The sequence below is a fragment of the Drosophila takahashii genome, chromosome 3R (genome assembly GCF_030179915.1).
Source record: "Drosophila takahashii strain IR98-3 E-12201 chromosome 3R, DtakHiC1v2, whole genome shotgun sequence".
NCBI classification, from domain to species: domain Eukaryota; kingdom Metazoa; phylum Arthropoda; class Insecta; order Diptera; family Drosophilidae; genus Drosophila; species Drosophila takahashii.
Genome location: NC_091681.1, coordinates 31,572,694 through 31,592,532, shown reverse-complemented (window position 1 = coordinate 31,592,532; position 19,839 = coordinate 31,572,694). Strand labels below are relative to the sequence as shown.

The following is a 19,839-nucleotide window of genomic DNA, read 5'->3' as shown; positions in this document are numbered from 1 at the left end:
AATTGGAGCTTCAAATTTTTAAAATATATTATTAATTGAAGTACAAAGGGCAACAAGAAAAATATACAAAGAAGCAAGCATAGAAAGAAAACCAGTTCTTATAAGAACCATATATTGTTTTCTAAATATTATGCTTATTGATTTCAAAGAATTGTTAACATTTTGCCTCCTAAAATAACTATCTTTTTAATATTAAAAAAAAGGAGAAAAATGTAAAATTAAGTTGATTTTTTAGTATATCATTTAATAATGGTTCTGTTTGCTTGAAGCTAACAATTATAATTTATTTTCCAATCCATTAATTGGCAAATGAATATTAACTAATGAAAGCTGGCTGCAAAAGCGCATCCCTTGGTTGATAATAATCATCAATAAGGCCAATTAAAAGTTATAATTTCTATTGACTTTCTATCAAATTTGCCAGCTGTAGGAAATCTTTTCAAGTATGCAGTTGTAATGACAGGTTAAATTGACTCTTTGTCCCACTTGTTGGCCCGGGCAAAGTTCTTGGCTAGACTCCTTGGCTTGGCTCAATGATACTAAACTAAAGAAAAACTTTCCTCAAACGTCTGGCATCAGTTAAATTCTTTTTAAGACCAAAGTTCACAAGGTCGCACACAAATTTCGTGACTTGGAAATTTCTTTATGCAAGTGTTATTAAATTTGCGACCAGACAGGGAGAATCCATATGTGTGCTTTTTATTGAAAAGGAATCGGGAAGGCAAATCATATGAATATGGGGAATGTGCTGCAAACTCCAGTTGTTCTTTCCCTTAAACAAAAAAGAAAGAAACAAAGCAATGAGTGGGTGGAATTATATAGATCCGCATCGCCACGTGTAAGCTGTAAAATGTATAAGTATGTCAATTTTTAATTCGCCACTGAGCACTTTACGGGTAACGGCTAACACTACTAGCCTGATTTCATCCTAAACACAGGGAGAGGTAACTAAACAAAAAGGTTCTTGTGGCCGGGGTAAATGGACTCACGCCTTTATCACCGGCCTCTGGTGTCCTCGGTAATAACCTTATTTCAGGACATTCGTAGGCATTGCAAATCTGTTGACCACTGCCCGGGCACGACTATGTATAATATAATATAATATAAGGCCATGTGTCCCGAAAACTATGTAACACATATAATTTTGAATATATAACCACGCTATGCCCACGCGGTACATACATACATATGTACAAAAGTAAAAGTTTACTTATGTATGTGCGCATAATATATTCGTAATAACATTTTCGAAACCCGGCGTAAGCATTTTTCAGCCGTTTCATCCCTTTTCTGGACACTTAGGGGTTAAGGCTACAAAAGGTCCTGTCCACTGTCGGTTAGTATATGTGTGTGTGTGTATCTTTTCGTGTGTTTCGTTTGTTTGTGTGTGTGCCACACCTCGCGCCCCATCGCCCAGCCTCCGAAAAACCGCATCTATCACAAATTTCAACTGCCAGCGGTCCAGGGAAGGTCCCGGGAAGGTCCTGAATCCTGTCCGGTTTGGGTCTGTTTCTGGGCCTGGGTTATGGGTATGGGTGTGGGTATATGGGACCTGGTCCGGTTAAGTCCGAAGTCCGAAGTCCAAAGCCCGTTATGGGCCTGTCCCATACGACAGGCCTAGCGACACGGTTGACGTAGACCCATTTCGACCCCCCATCCCGTCCAAACCGCACGCACTCTGAGCAATTATTAAACGAGTCTCTGGAACGTTAAATTCTGTCCACTTTGGAGGCGGACAAACGGACAGACGGACGGACGGCGGACTAGAGCCATCTGCGGCACCACTCGAGAGTTCTGAGTAGTGAGAGTGACCGGAGTGACCGGCGATGAAAAATAGAAATCGCAAGAGTTTGTTTAACAACAAGTGAAGGGGTTTGTTTTTTAGCGCCAACCCACTCCACCCCCATCCTCATTTTACCACTCACATTTAGTATGCCACATAAGCCCACATGCATATAGGCTATAGGCATTTACATGTCAAGATATATATAGAGGTTTGTCTATATACCGCCGATATATACATATGTGTAGGTGTTTGCCTGGCTCTGCGCTTCGTTACTATAATAATGAGCGTAAAGGAATACAATGTTGGTCGTTAAAAAGTGCCAAAACTCATTAGGTATTTCAGTTTCCTATGGACAGTGGCCAAAAACTAACCCTTGAGGTCGGTTGCTTTTGTCGCAGATTCCAGCACATTTTCGAAAGGGATATTTAAAGATTTTTATTTACCTTTAATTTCATTCAAGAAAATCAATACCTATATAACATTTTCATTTATTTTTTATCATTTAGATTATTTTCTAAATTTGAAAGTATAAATAAGGGATACAAATTATTTAATTATTAAAAATAAATTTATTTAAAAATCGTTTGTAAATATATTTCTTAGATATATGCAAGCTAAAAATTCAACTTCTCAAGGTAGCAAACCGGAAGCGCTGCAAATTCGGGCTGGTTTTAGTATTAGCCATCCTGTCATTTGTCAATGCTGCGGACCGAAAAGTTTGACACTAATACCCGCCAGATAAATACCTCTGCGTTAAAACTTTATTTGCATGTCCTGCACGGTTAACAGCGGTGACGAAGACATCAAGTCATTTGTTAAGATTAGATAAATACCCACACGGCTGCTTAATATTCATATCCGGACATTCGTGATATGGAAACCCGTTCTGTTTTGGTCCGGAACAAGTAATTGCAGATATGGTATATGGGTGTAAGACCGGTATTTTGATTAGAATTCCGAAAACCTTATGTACGCGCCCAACTGTCATTTAACCGGACAGTGAAAAGAAAACAGCTTCGCTTTGGGAAATTATACGACGTTTTCTCACGAATCCCGGTGTCCTGTAACGGAATTTTCTACCTTCTGATTTATTGACGACGGGACGAACGTTGACAGGGCTTGAAGTCCGGCGACCTTTAATCCAGTTCTCCATTCTGTTCTTCGCGATAAGTTCCACTCTTACCACAGACAAGAGAATATAAGAATAAGGGTTACATAAACATAACAAATCGGGCCGTGTTCTCCAAACCCAACGATTTGAATACTAAATAAAGAGTTTGCCTTCTATATCCAAACACTAAATGCTTTATGGGATGTACGGGTTTTATTTTATTGTTTGTTAAAATAAATAAGGTCAGGGTCATCTTGTTAAGACTTTCCCCGTTTTGCAGCTTGAGAAGCCTTTCTTTTCTTTTTTTTTCTTGTTTTTGTGTTCTAATTATCAGAGTGAAGATTTTGCATTTCAAAACGTAAGCTTTTATTTTATATATTTATAGGTTTTCTTTCAGTAAAAACTTCAATTTCTAATTTATTCATTTATAAGTTTTCTTTACGCAAATACTTGAATATATTTCAAAGTTTTCTCTCGGGGGAAAATATAAGAATAATTATATTTTCTGCAAAACAATCTTTAAATGAGTTTCCTCGGTAAAAGTCAGAGTTATTTTAAACCTTAATATTTTCATGAAAAAAAGGGGGTAAGGAAATAATCAGTGACTGTTTCTGCTAAAAATTTTTTGCGGTCATCTTTCGCCTTAAGGTTTTTAGTCAACAAAAAAACCTTTGCGTGTCAGAATGTAGGCAACATAATAAGCCATCCGAAAGCCAACTAAAATCCGGTTTGAATTTTTGAAATCAAGTAGCTGCTGCATGTCCCTTTGAAAACAATGCGAATGCCAATTCGCTCGTCTTGGGAATCCCTTGGAACTCGGAACTCGAACCTAAGCCTCTTATCACCGCACATTCCACGTTTTGATCGACTCAACTCGTGTTAATAACGAGACAATTCTGACAATAAAGTGAAAACTTTATCGCGCACAATGACATATTCATTAGGATGTCCTTTCTCAGGATGACATCGGTCCACAGAGCAGAGCAGAACGGAATGGAACAGAATAGGACAGCCTTTCCGACTTACACGCGCTAATCAAAGGGGATGAATACCCTTCCGGCTTTTCGTATCGTGGTTGCGATAAGTTGCTGCGGTAAATGCAGTGGCACTTCTGAGACTGCTTTCACAACATCCTTCAGGTAGCAATCAAAATATTGTGCTAATCATGATAATTTCTTGAGCAAACGAGTCAACAAAGTTTTGACTCACTTGAAATTTCACAGTTGACCAACATAATCTTGATTTTCATTTAAATCAACTGCTTGAGACGATTAATATTTTACATACACTTAATCAATAGTTTAAGAAGACGGGTAAAGTTTCTTTAGTTTAATAAAATAAAATTTAATTTAATTTGATTAGTTTTAAATAATAAAGATTAAGGAATTTATGGCAAAAATAGGAATTTATTACGAATTTAAGGAGTTATTTGACTAAATACTGATTTTATTTGGACCCAAAAAAAGATTAAGGATTAATGGCAAGAACTAGAATTTCTTTTTAAAAGGCCTTTCCTTTATCGAGACTTAAGCATTTAGCAATCACTTAAAAAAAGAGGTAGTGAAAATGTCAATTTTTGACTTTATAATATCTGTTAAATTAAAATAAAAATTATAATATTTGCCTTTTTAAATAGGAATTTTTCAAGAATATCTCCTCGACGCGAACCGGTTAGTAAAACAAAAAGGCAAAGGGAAGGCTGATGACAAAGTCTCTGGTTCAGCTTTGATGTTCACAAGGACAAAAGGAAAACAATGCAGAATGAAGGGAGCAAAAAAAATAACTATTGAAACAAAAACAGTTTTTTTTACCAAAAGACACAATAAATTGCAATTTATATCAAAAGTTGTATTCATCATCATCCCAAGCTAAAAATTATGCAGTATCTGTGAAGCGCAATCCTTGTAAACAAAAAGTACACAAATCTTTGTTAGTTATCTACTAGGCTTTTCAAATACATCTCGTCGGAATGAAAGAACAAAAGTAATTTCGGTTGCAGAGCCTACATTTTGTTGTACGCCTAAATTAAGGGCACAGTCGCTTGAAGACCAATATTTTAGACTGGATTGTTAGTTGGATTTAATAACTTTATTAGGTAGGAATCAAATATTAGAAGGTTAAGGGTTTATTTAAATATAATATTGAAAAGATTATTGTATCCGTCGCAAAGTATCTAATAAAGAGAAGGAAGCATGATCATGATCACAAGCAGGACCACTCATTAAAAAACTTTGAGCAAATAATGCATTTTGCATACCTCCCTTTCTGTCACATTCATTTAGCTTAGTAACGGGTATTTGATAGTCGAGGCACCCGACTAAAGTACTCTCTCTTTTTAAATTGTTTTTGTGATAGGACTCTTATCGTACTGCCTAAATAATGTAACCCATTTGTGATTGAAAGGTACAATAAATAACCTATTTATTTCTTGGCAATTAAAATCTTTTCTGTTCATTAAATATGAAATATTCTTTTACTCTACTTTGACAAGCAAATCATAGATCTGAATAAAGCCCATTGTGACTTCCGACCAGCAGACATAAATTAACTTCACCATTGCGTTTTCCGCTGGTCAAATTGGGCGAAGAATTTTAATGGATCTCCAATGCACTGTGAGTCCCATGTCCAGTTGATCTACAGTGGATCCCCTGGACGGCGAGATGGAGATTCGTGCGACTGAGTGCAGCCGGATGGATGCAGGAAAAGAAAAGAGTGGTCAGTCTCAGTCCTCCGTTCAGTTCGCGACTTAATCTGGCGCGATCGTTTTCCATCAAAGGGTTCCTGCTCACATGCAACTAATCTGATTGTAATTGATGCATGCTAGAGAACGTGAATGCGAATGCGAATACGAGTTTCAAGGAGGCTGAACACGCAAAATGCAGAAGGTTCGCTTCGATCTCGTAAAGGCGGCCAAGTAACTTGGTAGCCAATTATTCAAACGCGAGGATAAGAAAGCAAATAAATTGACTTTAACCTACATGGGCTTTAGGCGGGAATCAAAAATGCATATGGTTTTTTTTTGCCCATCCTCCTGCTGCTGTAAAGGCGAAAATATATATTATATTATCTTTACATTAACCGGGGGCCTGTTCCTCAAAATATGTCGAATGAGATCCGCATTAAGCTCACGCAAATTCCTCGCCATTTTGATGAACCCCAAAAGTCCAAGCCCAAAAGCGAACCATCCGCCACCGGTGCGGATGTGGTATCGATATTGGCAGCTCCATCCTTTATTTCGTTGGGTAATTTCAGAGCCGTTTCAATTGTCAATCATATGCTTGCCGAATGTCAGTCATCATGAGTTCCATTTTGGGCTCTCGAGTACATTGAACTTTAGGTACCTTGTAAGTATTGTGTTTAAAACATATATTCTTCCAAGTTGTTTCTTAAATTGTATACCTAAACTATGCACGTTTAAAAAAAAATTCAAAATAATTTCATTCGATTTTTTTGTAAATGAAAAACAAATGTCTTAAAAAATCTATACCTTTTTTTATAAGTCAGTTTATAGAACATAAATATTACAATTAAAAATCTAGTACTAATATCCGATGTATAATGGGGAAATGTAAACTTATGAACTAATAATAAAAGTGATCTAATATCTTAATTACATGAACTTTGATAAACTACAGAAAATTTGTCTAAATACTTCATATAACTTAGGAGTAAATTAGATATATATTTTGATATATCACAATCAAAACTCAACTATTATAATGTTTACTAAATTTTTAACTAGGAATACAAGTGAGTATACAATAACTGTCTTATCTATTACCTTTGAAACTAAAACCATTATTATAAAGTGATGCCCAAAGTTCATTCTACCTCCTGAAGCGACCATACATCCCTGGGTATTTTTGCATAGCCACTTATTTTGGGCACTTGTGTGTTACCCCCTCGTTTTGCTATAGTACCGCGATCGGTTCGGTTCGTTTCGGTTCCGATCGTGCGGGTTACGAGGCGACACAATATTGACAGCGGCTGGATCCGTCGATATGCCCAGGGGATTGGTTTTAAGTAATTTAATCCTCGCCCAGAACCAGAATGCCACAAAGATGTCCACAAAACGCTGGCGCAGAATACAACGCCACACATGCAATGCGAAATGCGAAAATGCGAAATGCTGACCAAAATGCGAAACATGCATACAGATCACGGCTGGCAGGCCGGATGGTCGACATGGATACATGGATAGGTGGATTGGTGGATTGGTGGCTTGGTGGCTTGGTGGATTGGTGGATTGGTGGACTGGCGGACTGGTGGCTACGTGGTGGATGCCGATCCGATGCCGATGCCTGGGAGCACTGTCAGTCGCCTAATCATCGTAATAATTCGCCTCAACTTCAGCCGATGGCAGCGGCAATGGGAAGCCAAGCGGAAATTACCAACACGCGATATTTAATTTTTCCAAAAGGCGAACCAATAATTCGTCTTCATGCCGCTGCCGTGGCGGTTGCTGTTTTGCCGTTTCAGTTTCTGTTGTTGTTTCTGATGCTGCTCCTGCTCCTGGTGATGGTGCCACTTTTTCGTGTTCGGCTTGACCGATGCCTCTGAAAAGGCCTTCCAAGCCGTCGCCACGGAAGGGAAGAGGGACAGGAGACTCATTAACGCATAGCCCTGATGGCAGGACTCCAACTCGGAATGCTGACCTCCATCCACGCCACTAACAATGATCGCAGCCACCGGAGAGGTGGCTTCCCTTCACAGTTCTTAAATACCCGTCATTGATAGGTTTTATTGAACCTCACAATTTCCCTTATTATATATTTAAATACCAAATAAAAAAAACAATTAAAAATATTCGAAAAGAAAAAAAACACTAAGTTTTAAAACTGAATTAAATATTCAGTCATTTTTAAAATTATTATTAAATTATTTGTTGGCCAAAGATTAGATCTATCATACGTTCTTCCATGCGATACTGGAACTGTTTAATAATTATTTCAAAGTAAACCAACTTACCTTTCAATTGCAGTGTAATTATTTACTAAGTATTGAATTTTTTATTCAAATTTCTATAATAAATATGTTTATTTAAATGTCTTGAAAAACACAATTAATTTGTTTTTTTTTTGAAAATGGTTAATAAGCAGCTATGATGAGCCGACACTTTGTCACTTATAGGTTCTTTTCGTTTTGCTTGAAATCAAAATAATAATTTATAAAAGTTTAAACACTGTTTTTTAATGTTAAGCGAAATGAAAGGTATTATTATTTTCTGATCAGTAGTAAAAGTTTTGAAAATGTATCCAAGTTAGTGTTTAGTTCTGTATCTTTCTTAGAAATAAATTAATAACCAAGAAAAAAAAGCAATTTATCTGAAGTAAATTTGATTAAATTAAATTAAATTTGATTGCCACATAATGGCCACTTTCAATAAAGCTATGAGTGTTTTTGGGTTTATAAAGCGTTGGTCAAAGGAATTTGATGACCCTTATACAACCAGATTATTATTTACCTCCCTTGTCCGTCCCATTTTGGAATATTGTTCTTCAGTTTGGAGTCCACAATATCAAGTGCACATCGATCGTATTGAGTCGGTGCAAAAAAAATTTCTTCTTTTTGCCCTTCGTAGTTTGAACTGGGATCAAAACGTAAGGCTACCTTCCTACCAGAGTAGATTACTATTGCTTAATTTACCTACACTTGAAAACCGTAGAATAATGCTTGGTACTATTTTTATGCAAAATCTTATAAGAGGTGATATTGATTCCGTAGAACTGGTAAACCGTTTAACTTTTAATGTTCCCGTTAGACTAACACGAAATTATTACCCTCTTAATTTGCCTCGATGTACATCAAATTTTACTCTGCATGAGCCTTTTCGTGTTCTATGTAAAAATTATAACAATCTTTATCATTTAATTTGCACTTCAACATCTATCCCCGTATTAAAAACTAAAATTTTATCTCATTTGCTTCAATCTTAGTTGTAGTATTTGTAGTATTTGGTTTCATGTCTTTTCCTCGCGAACTCGCATTTTTGCCCTAATTGATAAAGGGTCCCGCGCGTAACAAGCACGTGCTTGGTATCGTTGGGCCACTTGTTTGTACTGCTCGTAGTGCATCAACGTCCATCATATATAAAAAAAAAAAAAAAAAAAAAAAAAAAAAATTATTGAGTAAATCCCAAACGACTTAAAATAAAATTTTAATAAATTTTCAAATTATATTTTGTTTAAAAAGACCCAATCGGTTCAACGATTTCCGATTTTTCCAGAAACTCTTTTTCCTCTGCTTTTACGCTATAGCAAATTGCCCCATTGCAAAGCGTTGCAATTAAATTCCCATTAATTAAATAATCGCTTTCATTTTAATCTTGAGAGATTCACACTTTAATTTTATTTCTGTTTTGTTAATAAATATTTATTCGTTTCATTAGTAATTAGTTTATATGCTTATTAAGAGTTACGGAGATTACAGCAGTACGAAAACAAATCGATTGGAGTGGCTGACGAACGGGCCAAATAATTAAGCTACTTAACACAATTAGTATCTGTTATTATAAGTGTAGATGAATTGAATTTGGTTTTCAAACAAGAGTCACACAGTCGATATTTCTAGTTAACACTAGGCTCTATATATAGTATGCTGATCTATTAATACCTGTTGCATTGATATTAATACATTAATTGATAAGTACAAATGGCATTTGCGTTGCGAAATGATTCGTGTTTCATAAATACTTAAGGTGGCTATTAACAATTAAAAATGGAGGTATTTACACTATGAACTAGAAATTAGCAGCTAGAACTAGAACTAGAAGGGGTGTCTACTGTTCGGCATCGCTGGAGCCGATGCTCTTGTCGGGTGTGTGGGATCTGCTGGAGGCCTTGGAGGCGCAGGATCGCACGGACAGATCCTCCGGCTCGCTGTCACAGTAGCTCTCGTTGGAGGCCTCACTGTGGGCCAGGGGACTCAGGCGCTTCATTAGCGCTTCGTTGAAGGGATATGATGTTGAGATGTCCAGATCGGATTCGGATCCCCCATTAACCATCTGGTTGGGATTGGGTGCACTTCCTCCGTTGCCGCCGCCGGGTTGCATGGATGCTGCGGCCGCTGCAAAGGCCAGGAAATTCAGGCTGGCATTGAAGAGTTTGCACCAATCGAGCAGAGCGGCTCCTTGGCCATCGGTGGCTCCTCCACCAGCAGCAGTGGGCGTGGCACCACCGACCGGAGGAGTGACTGGTGCTATCACAGGCGCTAGATCCGCGGGATTCGGGAAGGGAGCTGGCAGTAAGGGCAGTGGTGTAGTTTCCGGGAACATAGGAGTCTTGTCCTCCACCGCATTGTTGTTCTTATCGTTGACTGGCTCCGGCTGATTCACCCGCTTGGCCGGATCTTTGGCCCAGTTCTTGACACTCAGCAGGGGATAGTTGTTGCTTTTGCTGTAATCCTCGGAATCAACCAATTTGTTGTTTTCCTCCTTTGTGATGGAAGGTGCTTGTCCAGCTTCCACTGGCAGAACTTCGGCAGTCTGAGGGGCTAGTTTGGAGTTGAGCAAGGCCAGCAGATTCAGCTGGTGCAGCATATTATTGGAGTAATCCATCACTCCAGGCTGACTGGGATGCACTGCCTCCGGATGCAGGCCGCCTGTCTTTTTCACGAACTCCACCAGGCTCAGTTTCTCGAGGAGGGAATCGCCTCCCTGCACCGGATAATCTGAGGGGGAATAGGGCAAAGCTCCGAAGCCCAGCTCCTCATAGTTCGGCGGCAGGGCCACAAACTTTGGCGGCAACTGGAGCTGCAGCTCGAACTTGGCCCGCTTCTCGGGCGGCGTATCGAGTCCCAGGTGATGATCGGGACCCAGCTGGCGGCACATGAAGCGCAGCTTCTGCTCGTTCTTGCACCAGCCGCGCAGCGTGGACTCCGGCACTCCGATGTCCCGCGAAACACTGGCCTTCGTCTCGCCATTGTGGATGCGCTGTATGGCGCGCACCTTATCGTTGGGCGTGAGATTCCTCAGCGGTCGCTTGCCGCGGGTGCTCATCCGGATGTTCATGTGCTGGTAGGCGGAGATATCCATGGTTGATTGACTGGCGATTGAAAGCGCGGACTTTAGCGGATTGCGATTGCGGATGCGACTGCGAATGCGAATGCGAATGCGAATGCGACCACCGGTGTGCACTCCTCGAACTCGCAGAAGGATGTGATTGTGAATCCGAAAGATACGAAATCCGCGAAAGGCGAAAAGCGAACGCCGAGATGAGCCGATGATTTTGCGGCGAAGAGAACGGCGGCCTGCGGATTCGACCAATGGAGAACGAGAGGCGCCACTCTCTACTCTCTCTTTCGCTTACCCCACCACCACCAGCAGCGCAACAACTTGTTACTCATGTCCCGCTCGCGCCTGCTCTCTCTCTTGCAAAACGCTGCGCTCTCTGCGGGATGTCCTGGCTCAAGGCGACTCTCTTAACGGGACAGAGAGCAGCCTGGTTTGGTTATCCCCCTCCCCCTTCTCCTCGCGGATGTGGTGTGGATGCACATTTCCAAATTGTCTCCTGCACGTGGCCATGTGTGTGCGTGTGTGTGTTTGGGCTCCTGTGTTTATATAAAAACCAGTTATTTACCTCCCATAAACATTCTCCGCTGCGAGAGTGTGTTTGTTTCTCACATCCGCATGTGCGTGAGCGGATCTGATACGGACGTGGACCTGGTTGCACTTTTGGGTCGCGAATCTTCCAAGAATAACAGAAATTCACTCCGCACTATTTGCACTGTCCATCTGTGTATTTGCACTAATTTCGTTAGTACTTTTTGCAATTTATTTATGAGCAATGTTTTTATTGCACCCACTTTCAACCCTTTGTTATGCATCGTATGAAACTCTAATAAAACTCTAATAATAAACAAAAAACAGGACGAAAGTAACAAATTTTTTATGATCCTTAAAATAGGCAAAATGTATGATTTGACTATTTTTTTTTTGCCGAATATAAAGTTTCCTTGTTTGATACCCTTTCATAGCGTGGTTTCAATCGTCGTTCAGACAAGACAAATCTTACAGCTAAAAGATCGAATGTTTTGGCCAGCTAACAACATAAGCTAACGATCCCCATAAAAGTTTTGAGGTACATATAACAACCAATCGATAGCAGATTAAATTACGAGCTAATTGGGATAAGACGTTCCGAAATTGCACCATATTTTGCTGCTCAGGAATCCCAAGAATCTTTTTGCAAACAGCATATAGTTTATAGTTACATAGTTCCACAGATTTCTTATGTATTTAAATTAAAATAATAAATATTAGAATACCTTTTTTTTATAAAAAATGTTCATAAAACTTACTGGAATTCATCTTTTACTATATCATTTAGAAAAAAGTCAAGGCGATGTTAATCTTCTATAAATACCAATCTTTTTTATTTTTTTTGTATGTTCAATTTTCATTTTCTTTTCGTAAAAGCGATCAACACACATTTGACTGACTACTAATCTTTTGACCGCAACTGTATGCTTAACGAATACATCGAAAGGTTATAACACAAATAAGCTGGTAGCACGATTCCAGTATTATATCTTTATTAGTTTAAGTTGTCACTGTACTAAATTATGCACTTCTTAGATTTTCCGGCGCTTAGCGTTATGTTTATTATTGATGCGTCTGCGTGTTTAGCTTATTTTCCAATTGAAAAACTAATAAAAGCTTTCAGCTTCAGATGAAAAGTGCAACACAGCTGTCGGCCAAGAAGAAGAATTTGAATAAAAGCTTTTCCCAGATGAATAAAACATAAATTATCATAAAAGAAGAGCAACACATCTCAAAAAAACGAATTTGAAGCAAGAGGTGTGTAATTAATAAATTAAGTGGTACGTATGTATATGTTCTAGCAAGGCGATTAGACTCGTACATTTATCCCGATCTGTGTATTCAAACTTAAGAAATTAAAAAAGGTCGTAAAAAAATCCACAAAGTTTCTAATTTCGGATATACGTGCCTAATCATTGCCTACTTTTTGGCGCACAGAACTGGAAATACTATGAGCAGAATAATGATAATAAAACTGTTCAATCTAAGATTCTTATCCTTAAATACGTTTACCTTTTTTACTTACCACTTTAAATGTGTCAAAGAAAAAATTACACATTTTGTTTTTTTTTAATACTTTTTTTATTGTGTTATTAAAAGACACATTTTAGAAAGTAAGTAGCCTTTAGTATTTATGTTTGATTTACACATATTTAAATAAATTTTCTATTAACTATAATTTATTAGATTACACCTACATGTATTGATTAATTTCCGTGTTGCTGTATATTATAACTATATCATTATTTATTATTAAACAATTTATATTTCTCTTTTATTTGTCACAAAAAGTACTTTTAAACAAAATAAAAATTAACTGCAAATTATGGCAAAATATCAAGAAATAAAAGCAAAGCGGATTAAGTTGCAACCATCTAAGCTACGTGGACTAAACATATAATATAAATAAATAAAATACCGCTTTAAAAACAGATATCCGACACAAAAAAAAAAGGTTTAATTTTAAGCCAAATAATTGTGCAATTTAAACACGAAAATCAAATTGCTGGAATTTTACAAGTACTTTAAGCTGTATAAATATGAGGAAACGGTATTTATTTTAAGTCTCAATTTATACATACATACAAATTTAAATATATACATAACCTATGTTGGCAGTTAGCCCTTACATTTTGTACATACACTTTATTGTTATTATATACATAATTTGTTTCAGTCGAAGGCTTATTAAACTAATTCTGAACGCATACGTCAAATGCACATACCCATATATGTTAATATCTTAATATATACTACATGCCTTACCTTAAAGGTAAATAAAAAGAGATAACTATTCGGGGGCATTATTTGGTAATTACTTGTATTAATTGTGAACAATTGAATTTGAACAGTTATGAATGTGCAATAAAACTAAACAGTTTTGTACCTTTAAACAATACAACATGAACAAATATGCAGGTCTTGAGCAATAAATTAATTATTGGATGGGTGTGGATTTAATGGAATAAACATAATTGGTAATACTATTAAAATCTTTAACTTATTGTACTTGCGTTTCGGTTAAATTTAAAAATTATTAAATGAATTTAAATGCATTATAAAGATGACTGTGAATATGTGGATTCCGTTTGCTAAAAATTTACTTGTGAGTATATTTATGGGAATTTATCAACAATCGTGAATATATGCGTGAACCTTTATTTAACACCCCTTAACTTAAATTTATTTTATCGTTAGTAACAAATGTTAATAGCTTATAGATAATGATCCCATTTGCCCAATGCAACGACCTCCCTCCTCATCGAAGGTGGCCAAAGTTAATCGAGACAGCTTATTGCATAAGACTCCATTTCCATTATTTTGAATTGGATTTGGCTCTGAAAAAGAAATTTGAAATGTATTTATTTTTATTTAATCTTCATTATTTAACATCTTACCATCGTGAAAAGGTTCTTGGGTGTTACCCTCTTGTTTTCTGTTTCTTATTTGATCCGTAAAATGTGATATAAGTGCGTCTATCATGGCAGCTTGCTTTGAAAATATTTGCATCAGCTTCGATACTTGTATTCCGTTCTCGACCGCATCGAACTATAACAGAAATAAATCCATATACTTGTTTTCATAACTAGAAATTTCTTAAATACCTGCAAAAATATACAAGTGAGGCATTCGGGATCATCACTTGCACTTGGCTTTGCGTAATCCCAAGACAAATCCTCGTAACGCAATCCCAGCATCAGAGTCTATAGCAAAAATGTGGTAATATCGTTAATAGGGGTTTAAAATATTCGCAAAATATTAATTAAACTTACACATTCGTACGGATCTATTATAAAAACTCCCTTTTCATTGACTGCGACCAGAACCTCCATATCCTTTTGGTTGACCAATGCCATGATTCCCCTAACAGGCTGTTCTATTTGTCCATGGAAGTAGGCGGCACTTTAAGATATTATAGAAAAAACAGATTTTTTAAAAATATAACAATCTAACTTAATATAACAGTTAACCTACCCATAGAACGGTAGAGCCCAGCAAAATTCCAGGTATTTTCTCATCAACTTTCTGGTGGTAGCTGTTTGGGGAACCCGTTTAAACTGCTCCAAAAGCTTAACCTCTGCTGAATTTTTCTGACTTATTGGTAGCCATAACCAAGTAGAACTCTTGGCAACGTGTGGTGGCAAAAACCTAGCTTGATTTTCCCTAAATTATAAAAATAGTTATTAAATATTAGTTTTGTACTGTTAGTCTATAGATTTACCGAAAGAATCCTATTGTATGGGTGTGGGAATTGTAGGGACCCAGTTCGATTCGTGCCTGAATGCCGCCCAACATAAGCGAATGCACTGGTTCCATAATATACCTTCCTGTCAGCACATTATTTCTGGCCTCTTCGTAAAGGAGCTCTAAGATTCGATGATCCCTGAAAATAATAATATTTTTCTTTTAATAATTTATTTGGGATTTTGTTTAATATATTGACAGCGTACTTAATTTTCTCTTCGTCTCGTTTCGAAAAGAAAACGTTTCGCTTCAAAACGATCATGGGTTCGTCAAACTTCCGATCACTGGGACTGCTATTGCTGAACTTCTGTAGCAAATTGGGCCACGCGACTCGCACGATATAGGGGCAGTGATGGGCCTTCAGCTGCATTTCCAGCAAAGCACTTGTCATCCACAATCCGAAGACACTCTGTGCCAGCAATTTGTTGGATATCCCCAGTTCCTCGCATCCCAGCGCAGCTGCCAACATCACCTGCGATGGACACTGGGCCGTGCCCTCGATCTCCATGTGAACCGCCACCCGGGACATAAGATATACGCATGTGGGGATTACCTAAAGTAAAAGTTACACTTGAAATATAATGATAATTTAGTATTAGTTTGAATATTACGTTTTGGAGAGCACGGGTTAGATTGGCAGCGGCTTTGCCAGCATTTGCAAAATTCGAAGTTGAGCTGGTCGCCATTAGGCGTTTCTGGATTGCAGGATTGGATTGGGCATCGTTGCCATTGTTGCATTTGTGGTGTTGTGGCATAAACGAGGAATTGGTGAGCACTCCTAAAAGGATTATACAAAAGGATATTAATGTTGGGAATATTTGATTAAATTAAATTAAATTAAATTCACAAAAAATGTAAAATCATTTTCATTTCTACAATCCTAACTTAAAACAAGAGAGAACGCTATAGTCGGGTGCCCCGACTATCAGATACCCGTTACTCAGCTAAAGGGAATGCGAAGGAGATGGAGATAAAAGCTTTGATCCGCCGTAACTTTTTAACGAATGGTCCGATTTAAAAAATTTCTTCTACATTTCGATAGGTATTGATAAACACAACAAAACTGCATTTTTACTTTTCCAAAATATTGAAATTTTTAAAATCGTATATAAGCGATTGTGGGTGTTAGAGGGGGCGTGGCACCCTTTTGAAACAAACTTGCGCTGCGTAGGAACTCCTAAAATCTGCATGCAAAATGTCAATCTTCTAGCTTTTATAGTTTCCGAGATCTCAGCGTTCATACAGACAGACAGACAGACAGACAGACAGACAGACAGACAGACGGACAGACAGACGGACAGACGGACATGGCTAGATCGACTCGGCTAGTGATCCTGATCAAGAATATATATAGTTTATAGGGTCGGAAACGCTTCCTTCTACCTGTTACATACTTTTGCACGAATCTAATATACCCTTTTACTCTACGAGTAACGGGTATAAATATCAAGTAGTATATTATTATAGAAAAGATACTAGTACTAAAAGTGTTTAGACTTTAAAGTCCCAAAAAAATTCAGACAAATATTGATTATTACAATAGTAACTAAATAATCTCAAGTAGCTTTATTAATATTATAATATTTTTATACAAAAGGATGTTAGTACTAGGAATATTTAAAATTTCTTCTGTTTCCATTTTAAAATTGCAAAAAATTAAATAATAATATTATTTGAATTTTACCTAAATATATTCAGTATATATACTATTTTGAAGCACTTTAAAATCTCTTTACGTTTAAAGAAAATGTTTGTAAATCAATGATTTTTCTAACAAACATTAATATTTTAAGTATGATATATTCAATTTTGGACCCCTTTTAAAAGTTGGCGATTTTAATCTTAAATTAACTTTTTCAACTGAATTGGAGAAATGGGAAAATGGATATCAAGCTAATGATCTCTTACCAGATGGACTCCTCAGGTCGGAAAGGGGACAAAGTGCACTTGCGTTGTTCATCATGTTGGCGCCCATGTCGGAGAGTCCTCCCAGGCACTGGGCATTACCGGAGGCGGCCATGGCGGAGGACACCTGTGCCGGCGACAGGCAGTCGCCCTCGTTCTGGCCGGTGCTGACCACACTGGAGACACTGGCCGAGGAGGCGAAGGTGCTGCCCACCGCCGTTTGGATCTGGGCGGTGGTCACCACCCGATGCACGGTGTACATGATCGGGGGAACGGGCATATTCACCGATCCCATAGAGACAGGCACCTGCTGGTCGCCACACGTGACCACACTGGAGCTATTCTGATGCGTTTGGGTGGCGGCCACACGTCCTCCACCATTGCTGCTGGCGCCTCCGGCGCTCGGGAAGATCGCACAGTTGTCGAAGGCATCTGGTGGATCGGCCACCGAGCTCTGTAATTGGGGTAACTGATGGATTGGTTCTGGGTGGCTCAGCTGGTGGTTGTGCTGCAGCGACTGTTGGATGTGGAGAAAGTTGGCCTGTTGCTGCTGGTGGTGCAGATGTTGCTGGTGTTGCTGATGCTGCTGGTGTTGCTGATGTTGCTGGTGTTGTTGTTGCTGCTGCTGCTGCTGGTGTTGTTGCTGTTGTTGGTGCTGATGTTGCTGCTGGTGCATGTGCTGCTGCTGTTGCGGTTGGTGAGCTTGGTGCTGCGGTATTGCTGCTGCGGCATTATTGGCTAAATAGTAATCATCGCGACACTTGACATCCGTGGTGTTGTAATATAAATGCGATCTGGAAAATATATATATTTTTATTAATTTAAAAAGGAATATCTTTGTAAACATTATTGCTTCCAACTCACTCGTAGTCTTGAGTAGTTAGCTTCTTTCGATTATACTGCAAAGTTCCCAATGGAACAGTCATTATGTTGATATAGTTCCCAGCATTGGCAGTATTCTTGCTGCATTGCCCACTGTTGCTGCAGACGGATCCTCCATACGGACTTCCCATGTTGCCGCCTCCGCCGAGCGACTTATTGTTCCCATTGCGCGGCACCAGATCCTTGGAGTTGTACCCCGTTTGCGGTTGGCCGGAGCTACATGTCACATAGTCCTGGCCCACATTCATGTTCATCCCATAGTTGAGTTTATTCGTCGAATGTTGCGGAATGGAAGTCGAGGAGTTCTGCTGCATGGCGCTCCGGCAGTAATAATGATTTGGCTCCATGTTCTTGAAGTGCAACAAAATATTAATAAATAAATATTATAAGACAAAAATGCATAAAATATGGCTATCCTAATAAATTTATCAACATTATTACATTTTTAAACGTTTAAAAATATTTCTTAAATAACAAAATGTATTCTAATTTAAATATTTTTTTTTACAAGATCGTTTTTAAATGAAAGCTTATATTTTTATTGTTTACTTACCGTTTTTTACGTACAACTGCTGCTAACAAATATGATTAACTACTGTCAACGCCTTTTTGGGGTTCGCTTGAGCAATCAGGATAGCCCTCATTTTATCTGGCAGTTGTGGATAATTCACAAAACTCCATCATTAAAAAACCATTATTAGCTCTCGATTTGCATTTCTTAAAATAAAATAGACATTTAAAAATATTTATTTTTTGTTTTTCCTGTAATTAAAATATAAAAAAAAATCAAAAGCAGTTTAATATTTTTAGAATTGATGTGGTGAGTTTGTTCAAGCTTTAGTAAACATTTTAAAATTAAAAACTTTTTTAGTAATTAAAAAATATTCAAAACTAACAATTTTATTGTGAAGCAAAATTAACTTTCTGAATCCTGGACCGTTTTGAAGTGAATATTTTGAAACACCAAAATGGTCCTTAGTTCCGACATTTGATTTTTCGAGCAGGTGCAATAGAGGGTATGCTGTATACACACATGTCCGCACATACATACCCACACGAACATCTGTAGGTAAGAATATGCATGGGTACTTTTATGTACTTCATGCTAATTCCAGTGCATGGAAGTATGTCAGCACGGGGTGTATAACTTTAATTTTATAATTGGAGGCACGTAAACACTATATGTTAATTTTGGTTCACATGGCTAAAAAGAAAAAGTCCTCCGTCCTTAATCAATACATGCCTTCATATGTATGCATATACACACGCACACACACTTACAGACACACACGCACATATCCTTCTAACTGGGTGGGACTTTGAAGGCCATAGTTTTTCACCGAACCATCGCCACTCCAATTTAATTTTATTCCCTTCAAAGGGTTTCCTTCGATTTCCGAGCACTCCGAAACTGGTTAAACGTATCTACATCTCTGCAAAAGCCTCGAACGCACTCAAACGGATGGCTTTGAAAAAATGTGTTACACGGACTTCGCTCGAAAGATACATTTTCCGCTGTATTGTCTTTTGTTGCGGGGAGCCCCGTGATTTCGGAAAGCTTCGGACTTCGGATGGCTTTATTTCTTCATTTCTTGTTTGGCCATATTTTTCCACTCAAGCTATATTCATATATCGAACGATGACGGGAAGTTGGCGAAAACTTTTTAGTACACAAAATGCCAAAACAGGCGACTTAGCACCAAAATATCTACTTATACAACACCACTTTTGAACACAGCCAACCGAAGTAAACAAACACATGCAAACTCGGGCTCCATATGAGGCGCATGCGCCCCCAAAATTCCTGCTGAAAATTCGCCCAGCAACAAGACTATCGATAAAAGACGGTTTCAACCGTTAGCAAAATCAATA

The 19,839-nt window shown here is 38.1% G+C and overlaps 2 protein-coding genes across 2 annotated transcripts; both read right to left on the bottom strand.

The window, feature by feature from the left end:
• Nucleotides 1–9,209: 9,209 nt before the first annotated feature.
• danr (distal antenna-related) lies at nucleotides 9,210–11,005 on the bottom strand. The gene has a single exon (XM_017149734.3). The coding sequence runs from the start codon at nucleotides 10,927–10,929 to the stop codon at nucleotides 9,676–9,678; it is 1,254 nt and encodes a 417-aa protein (XP_017005223.2). The 5' UTR covers nucleotides 10,930–11,005; the 3' UTR covers nucleotides 9,210–9,675.
• A 2,358-nt stretch (nucleotides 11,006–13,363) lies between these two features.
• On the bottom strand, nucleotides 13,364–18,684 carry Bili (FERM domain-containing protein 8 Bili). Its single transcript, XM_017149824.3, has 11 exons — nucleotides 18,521–18,684; nucleotides 17,950–18,317; nucleotides 17,089–17,879; nucleotides 15,792–15,958; nucleotides 15,387–15,733; nucleotides 15,158–15,319; nucleotides 14,911–15,099; nucleotides 14,709–14,838; nucleotides 14,541–14,639; nucleotides 14,334–14,484; nucleotides 13,364–14,273 (listed from the first exon to the last, which is right to left on the bottom strand). Exons 2-11 carry the CDS (start codon nucleotides 18,312–18,314, stop codon nucleotides 14,143–14,145), a joined length of 2,532 nt encoding a protein of 843 aa, XP_017005313.2. The 5' UTR covers nucleotides 18,315–18,317; nucleotides 18,521–18,684; the 3' UTR covers nucleotides 13,364–14,142.
• Nucleotides 18,685–19,839: the final 1,155 nt, after the last annotated feature.

Coding starts and splice junctions, on each gene's coding strand:
- danr (XM_017149734.3), bottom strand. CDS start 10,929: ATGGATATCTCCGCCTACCAGCACATGAACATCCGGATGAGCACCCGC.
- Bili (XM_017149824.3), bottom strand. CDS start 18,314: ATGGAGCCAAATCATTATTACTGCCGGAGCGCCATGCAGCAGAACTCC. Junction 17,880..17,949: donor CTAACTACTCAAGACTACGA/GTGAGTTGGAAG, acceptor TATATTTTCCAG/ATCGCATTTATATTACAACA. Junction 14,485..14,540: donor TCACTTGTATATTTTTGCAG/GTATTTAAGAAA, acceptor TTTCTGTTATAG/TTCGATGCGGTCGAGAACGG.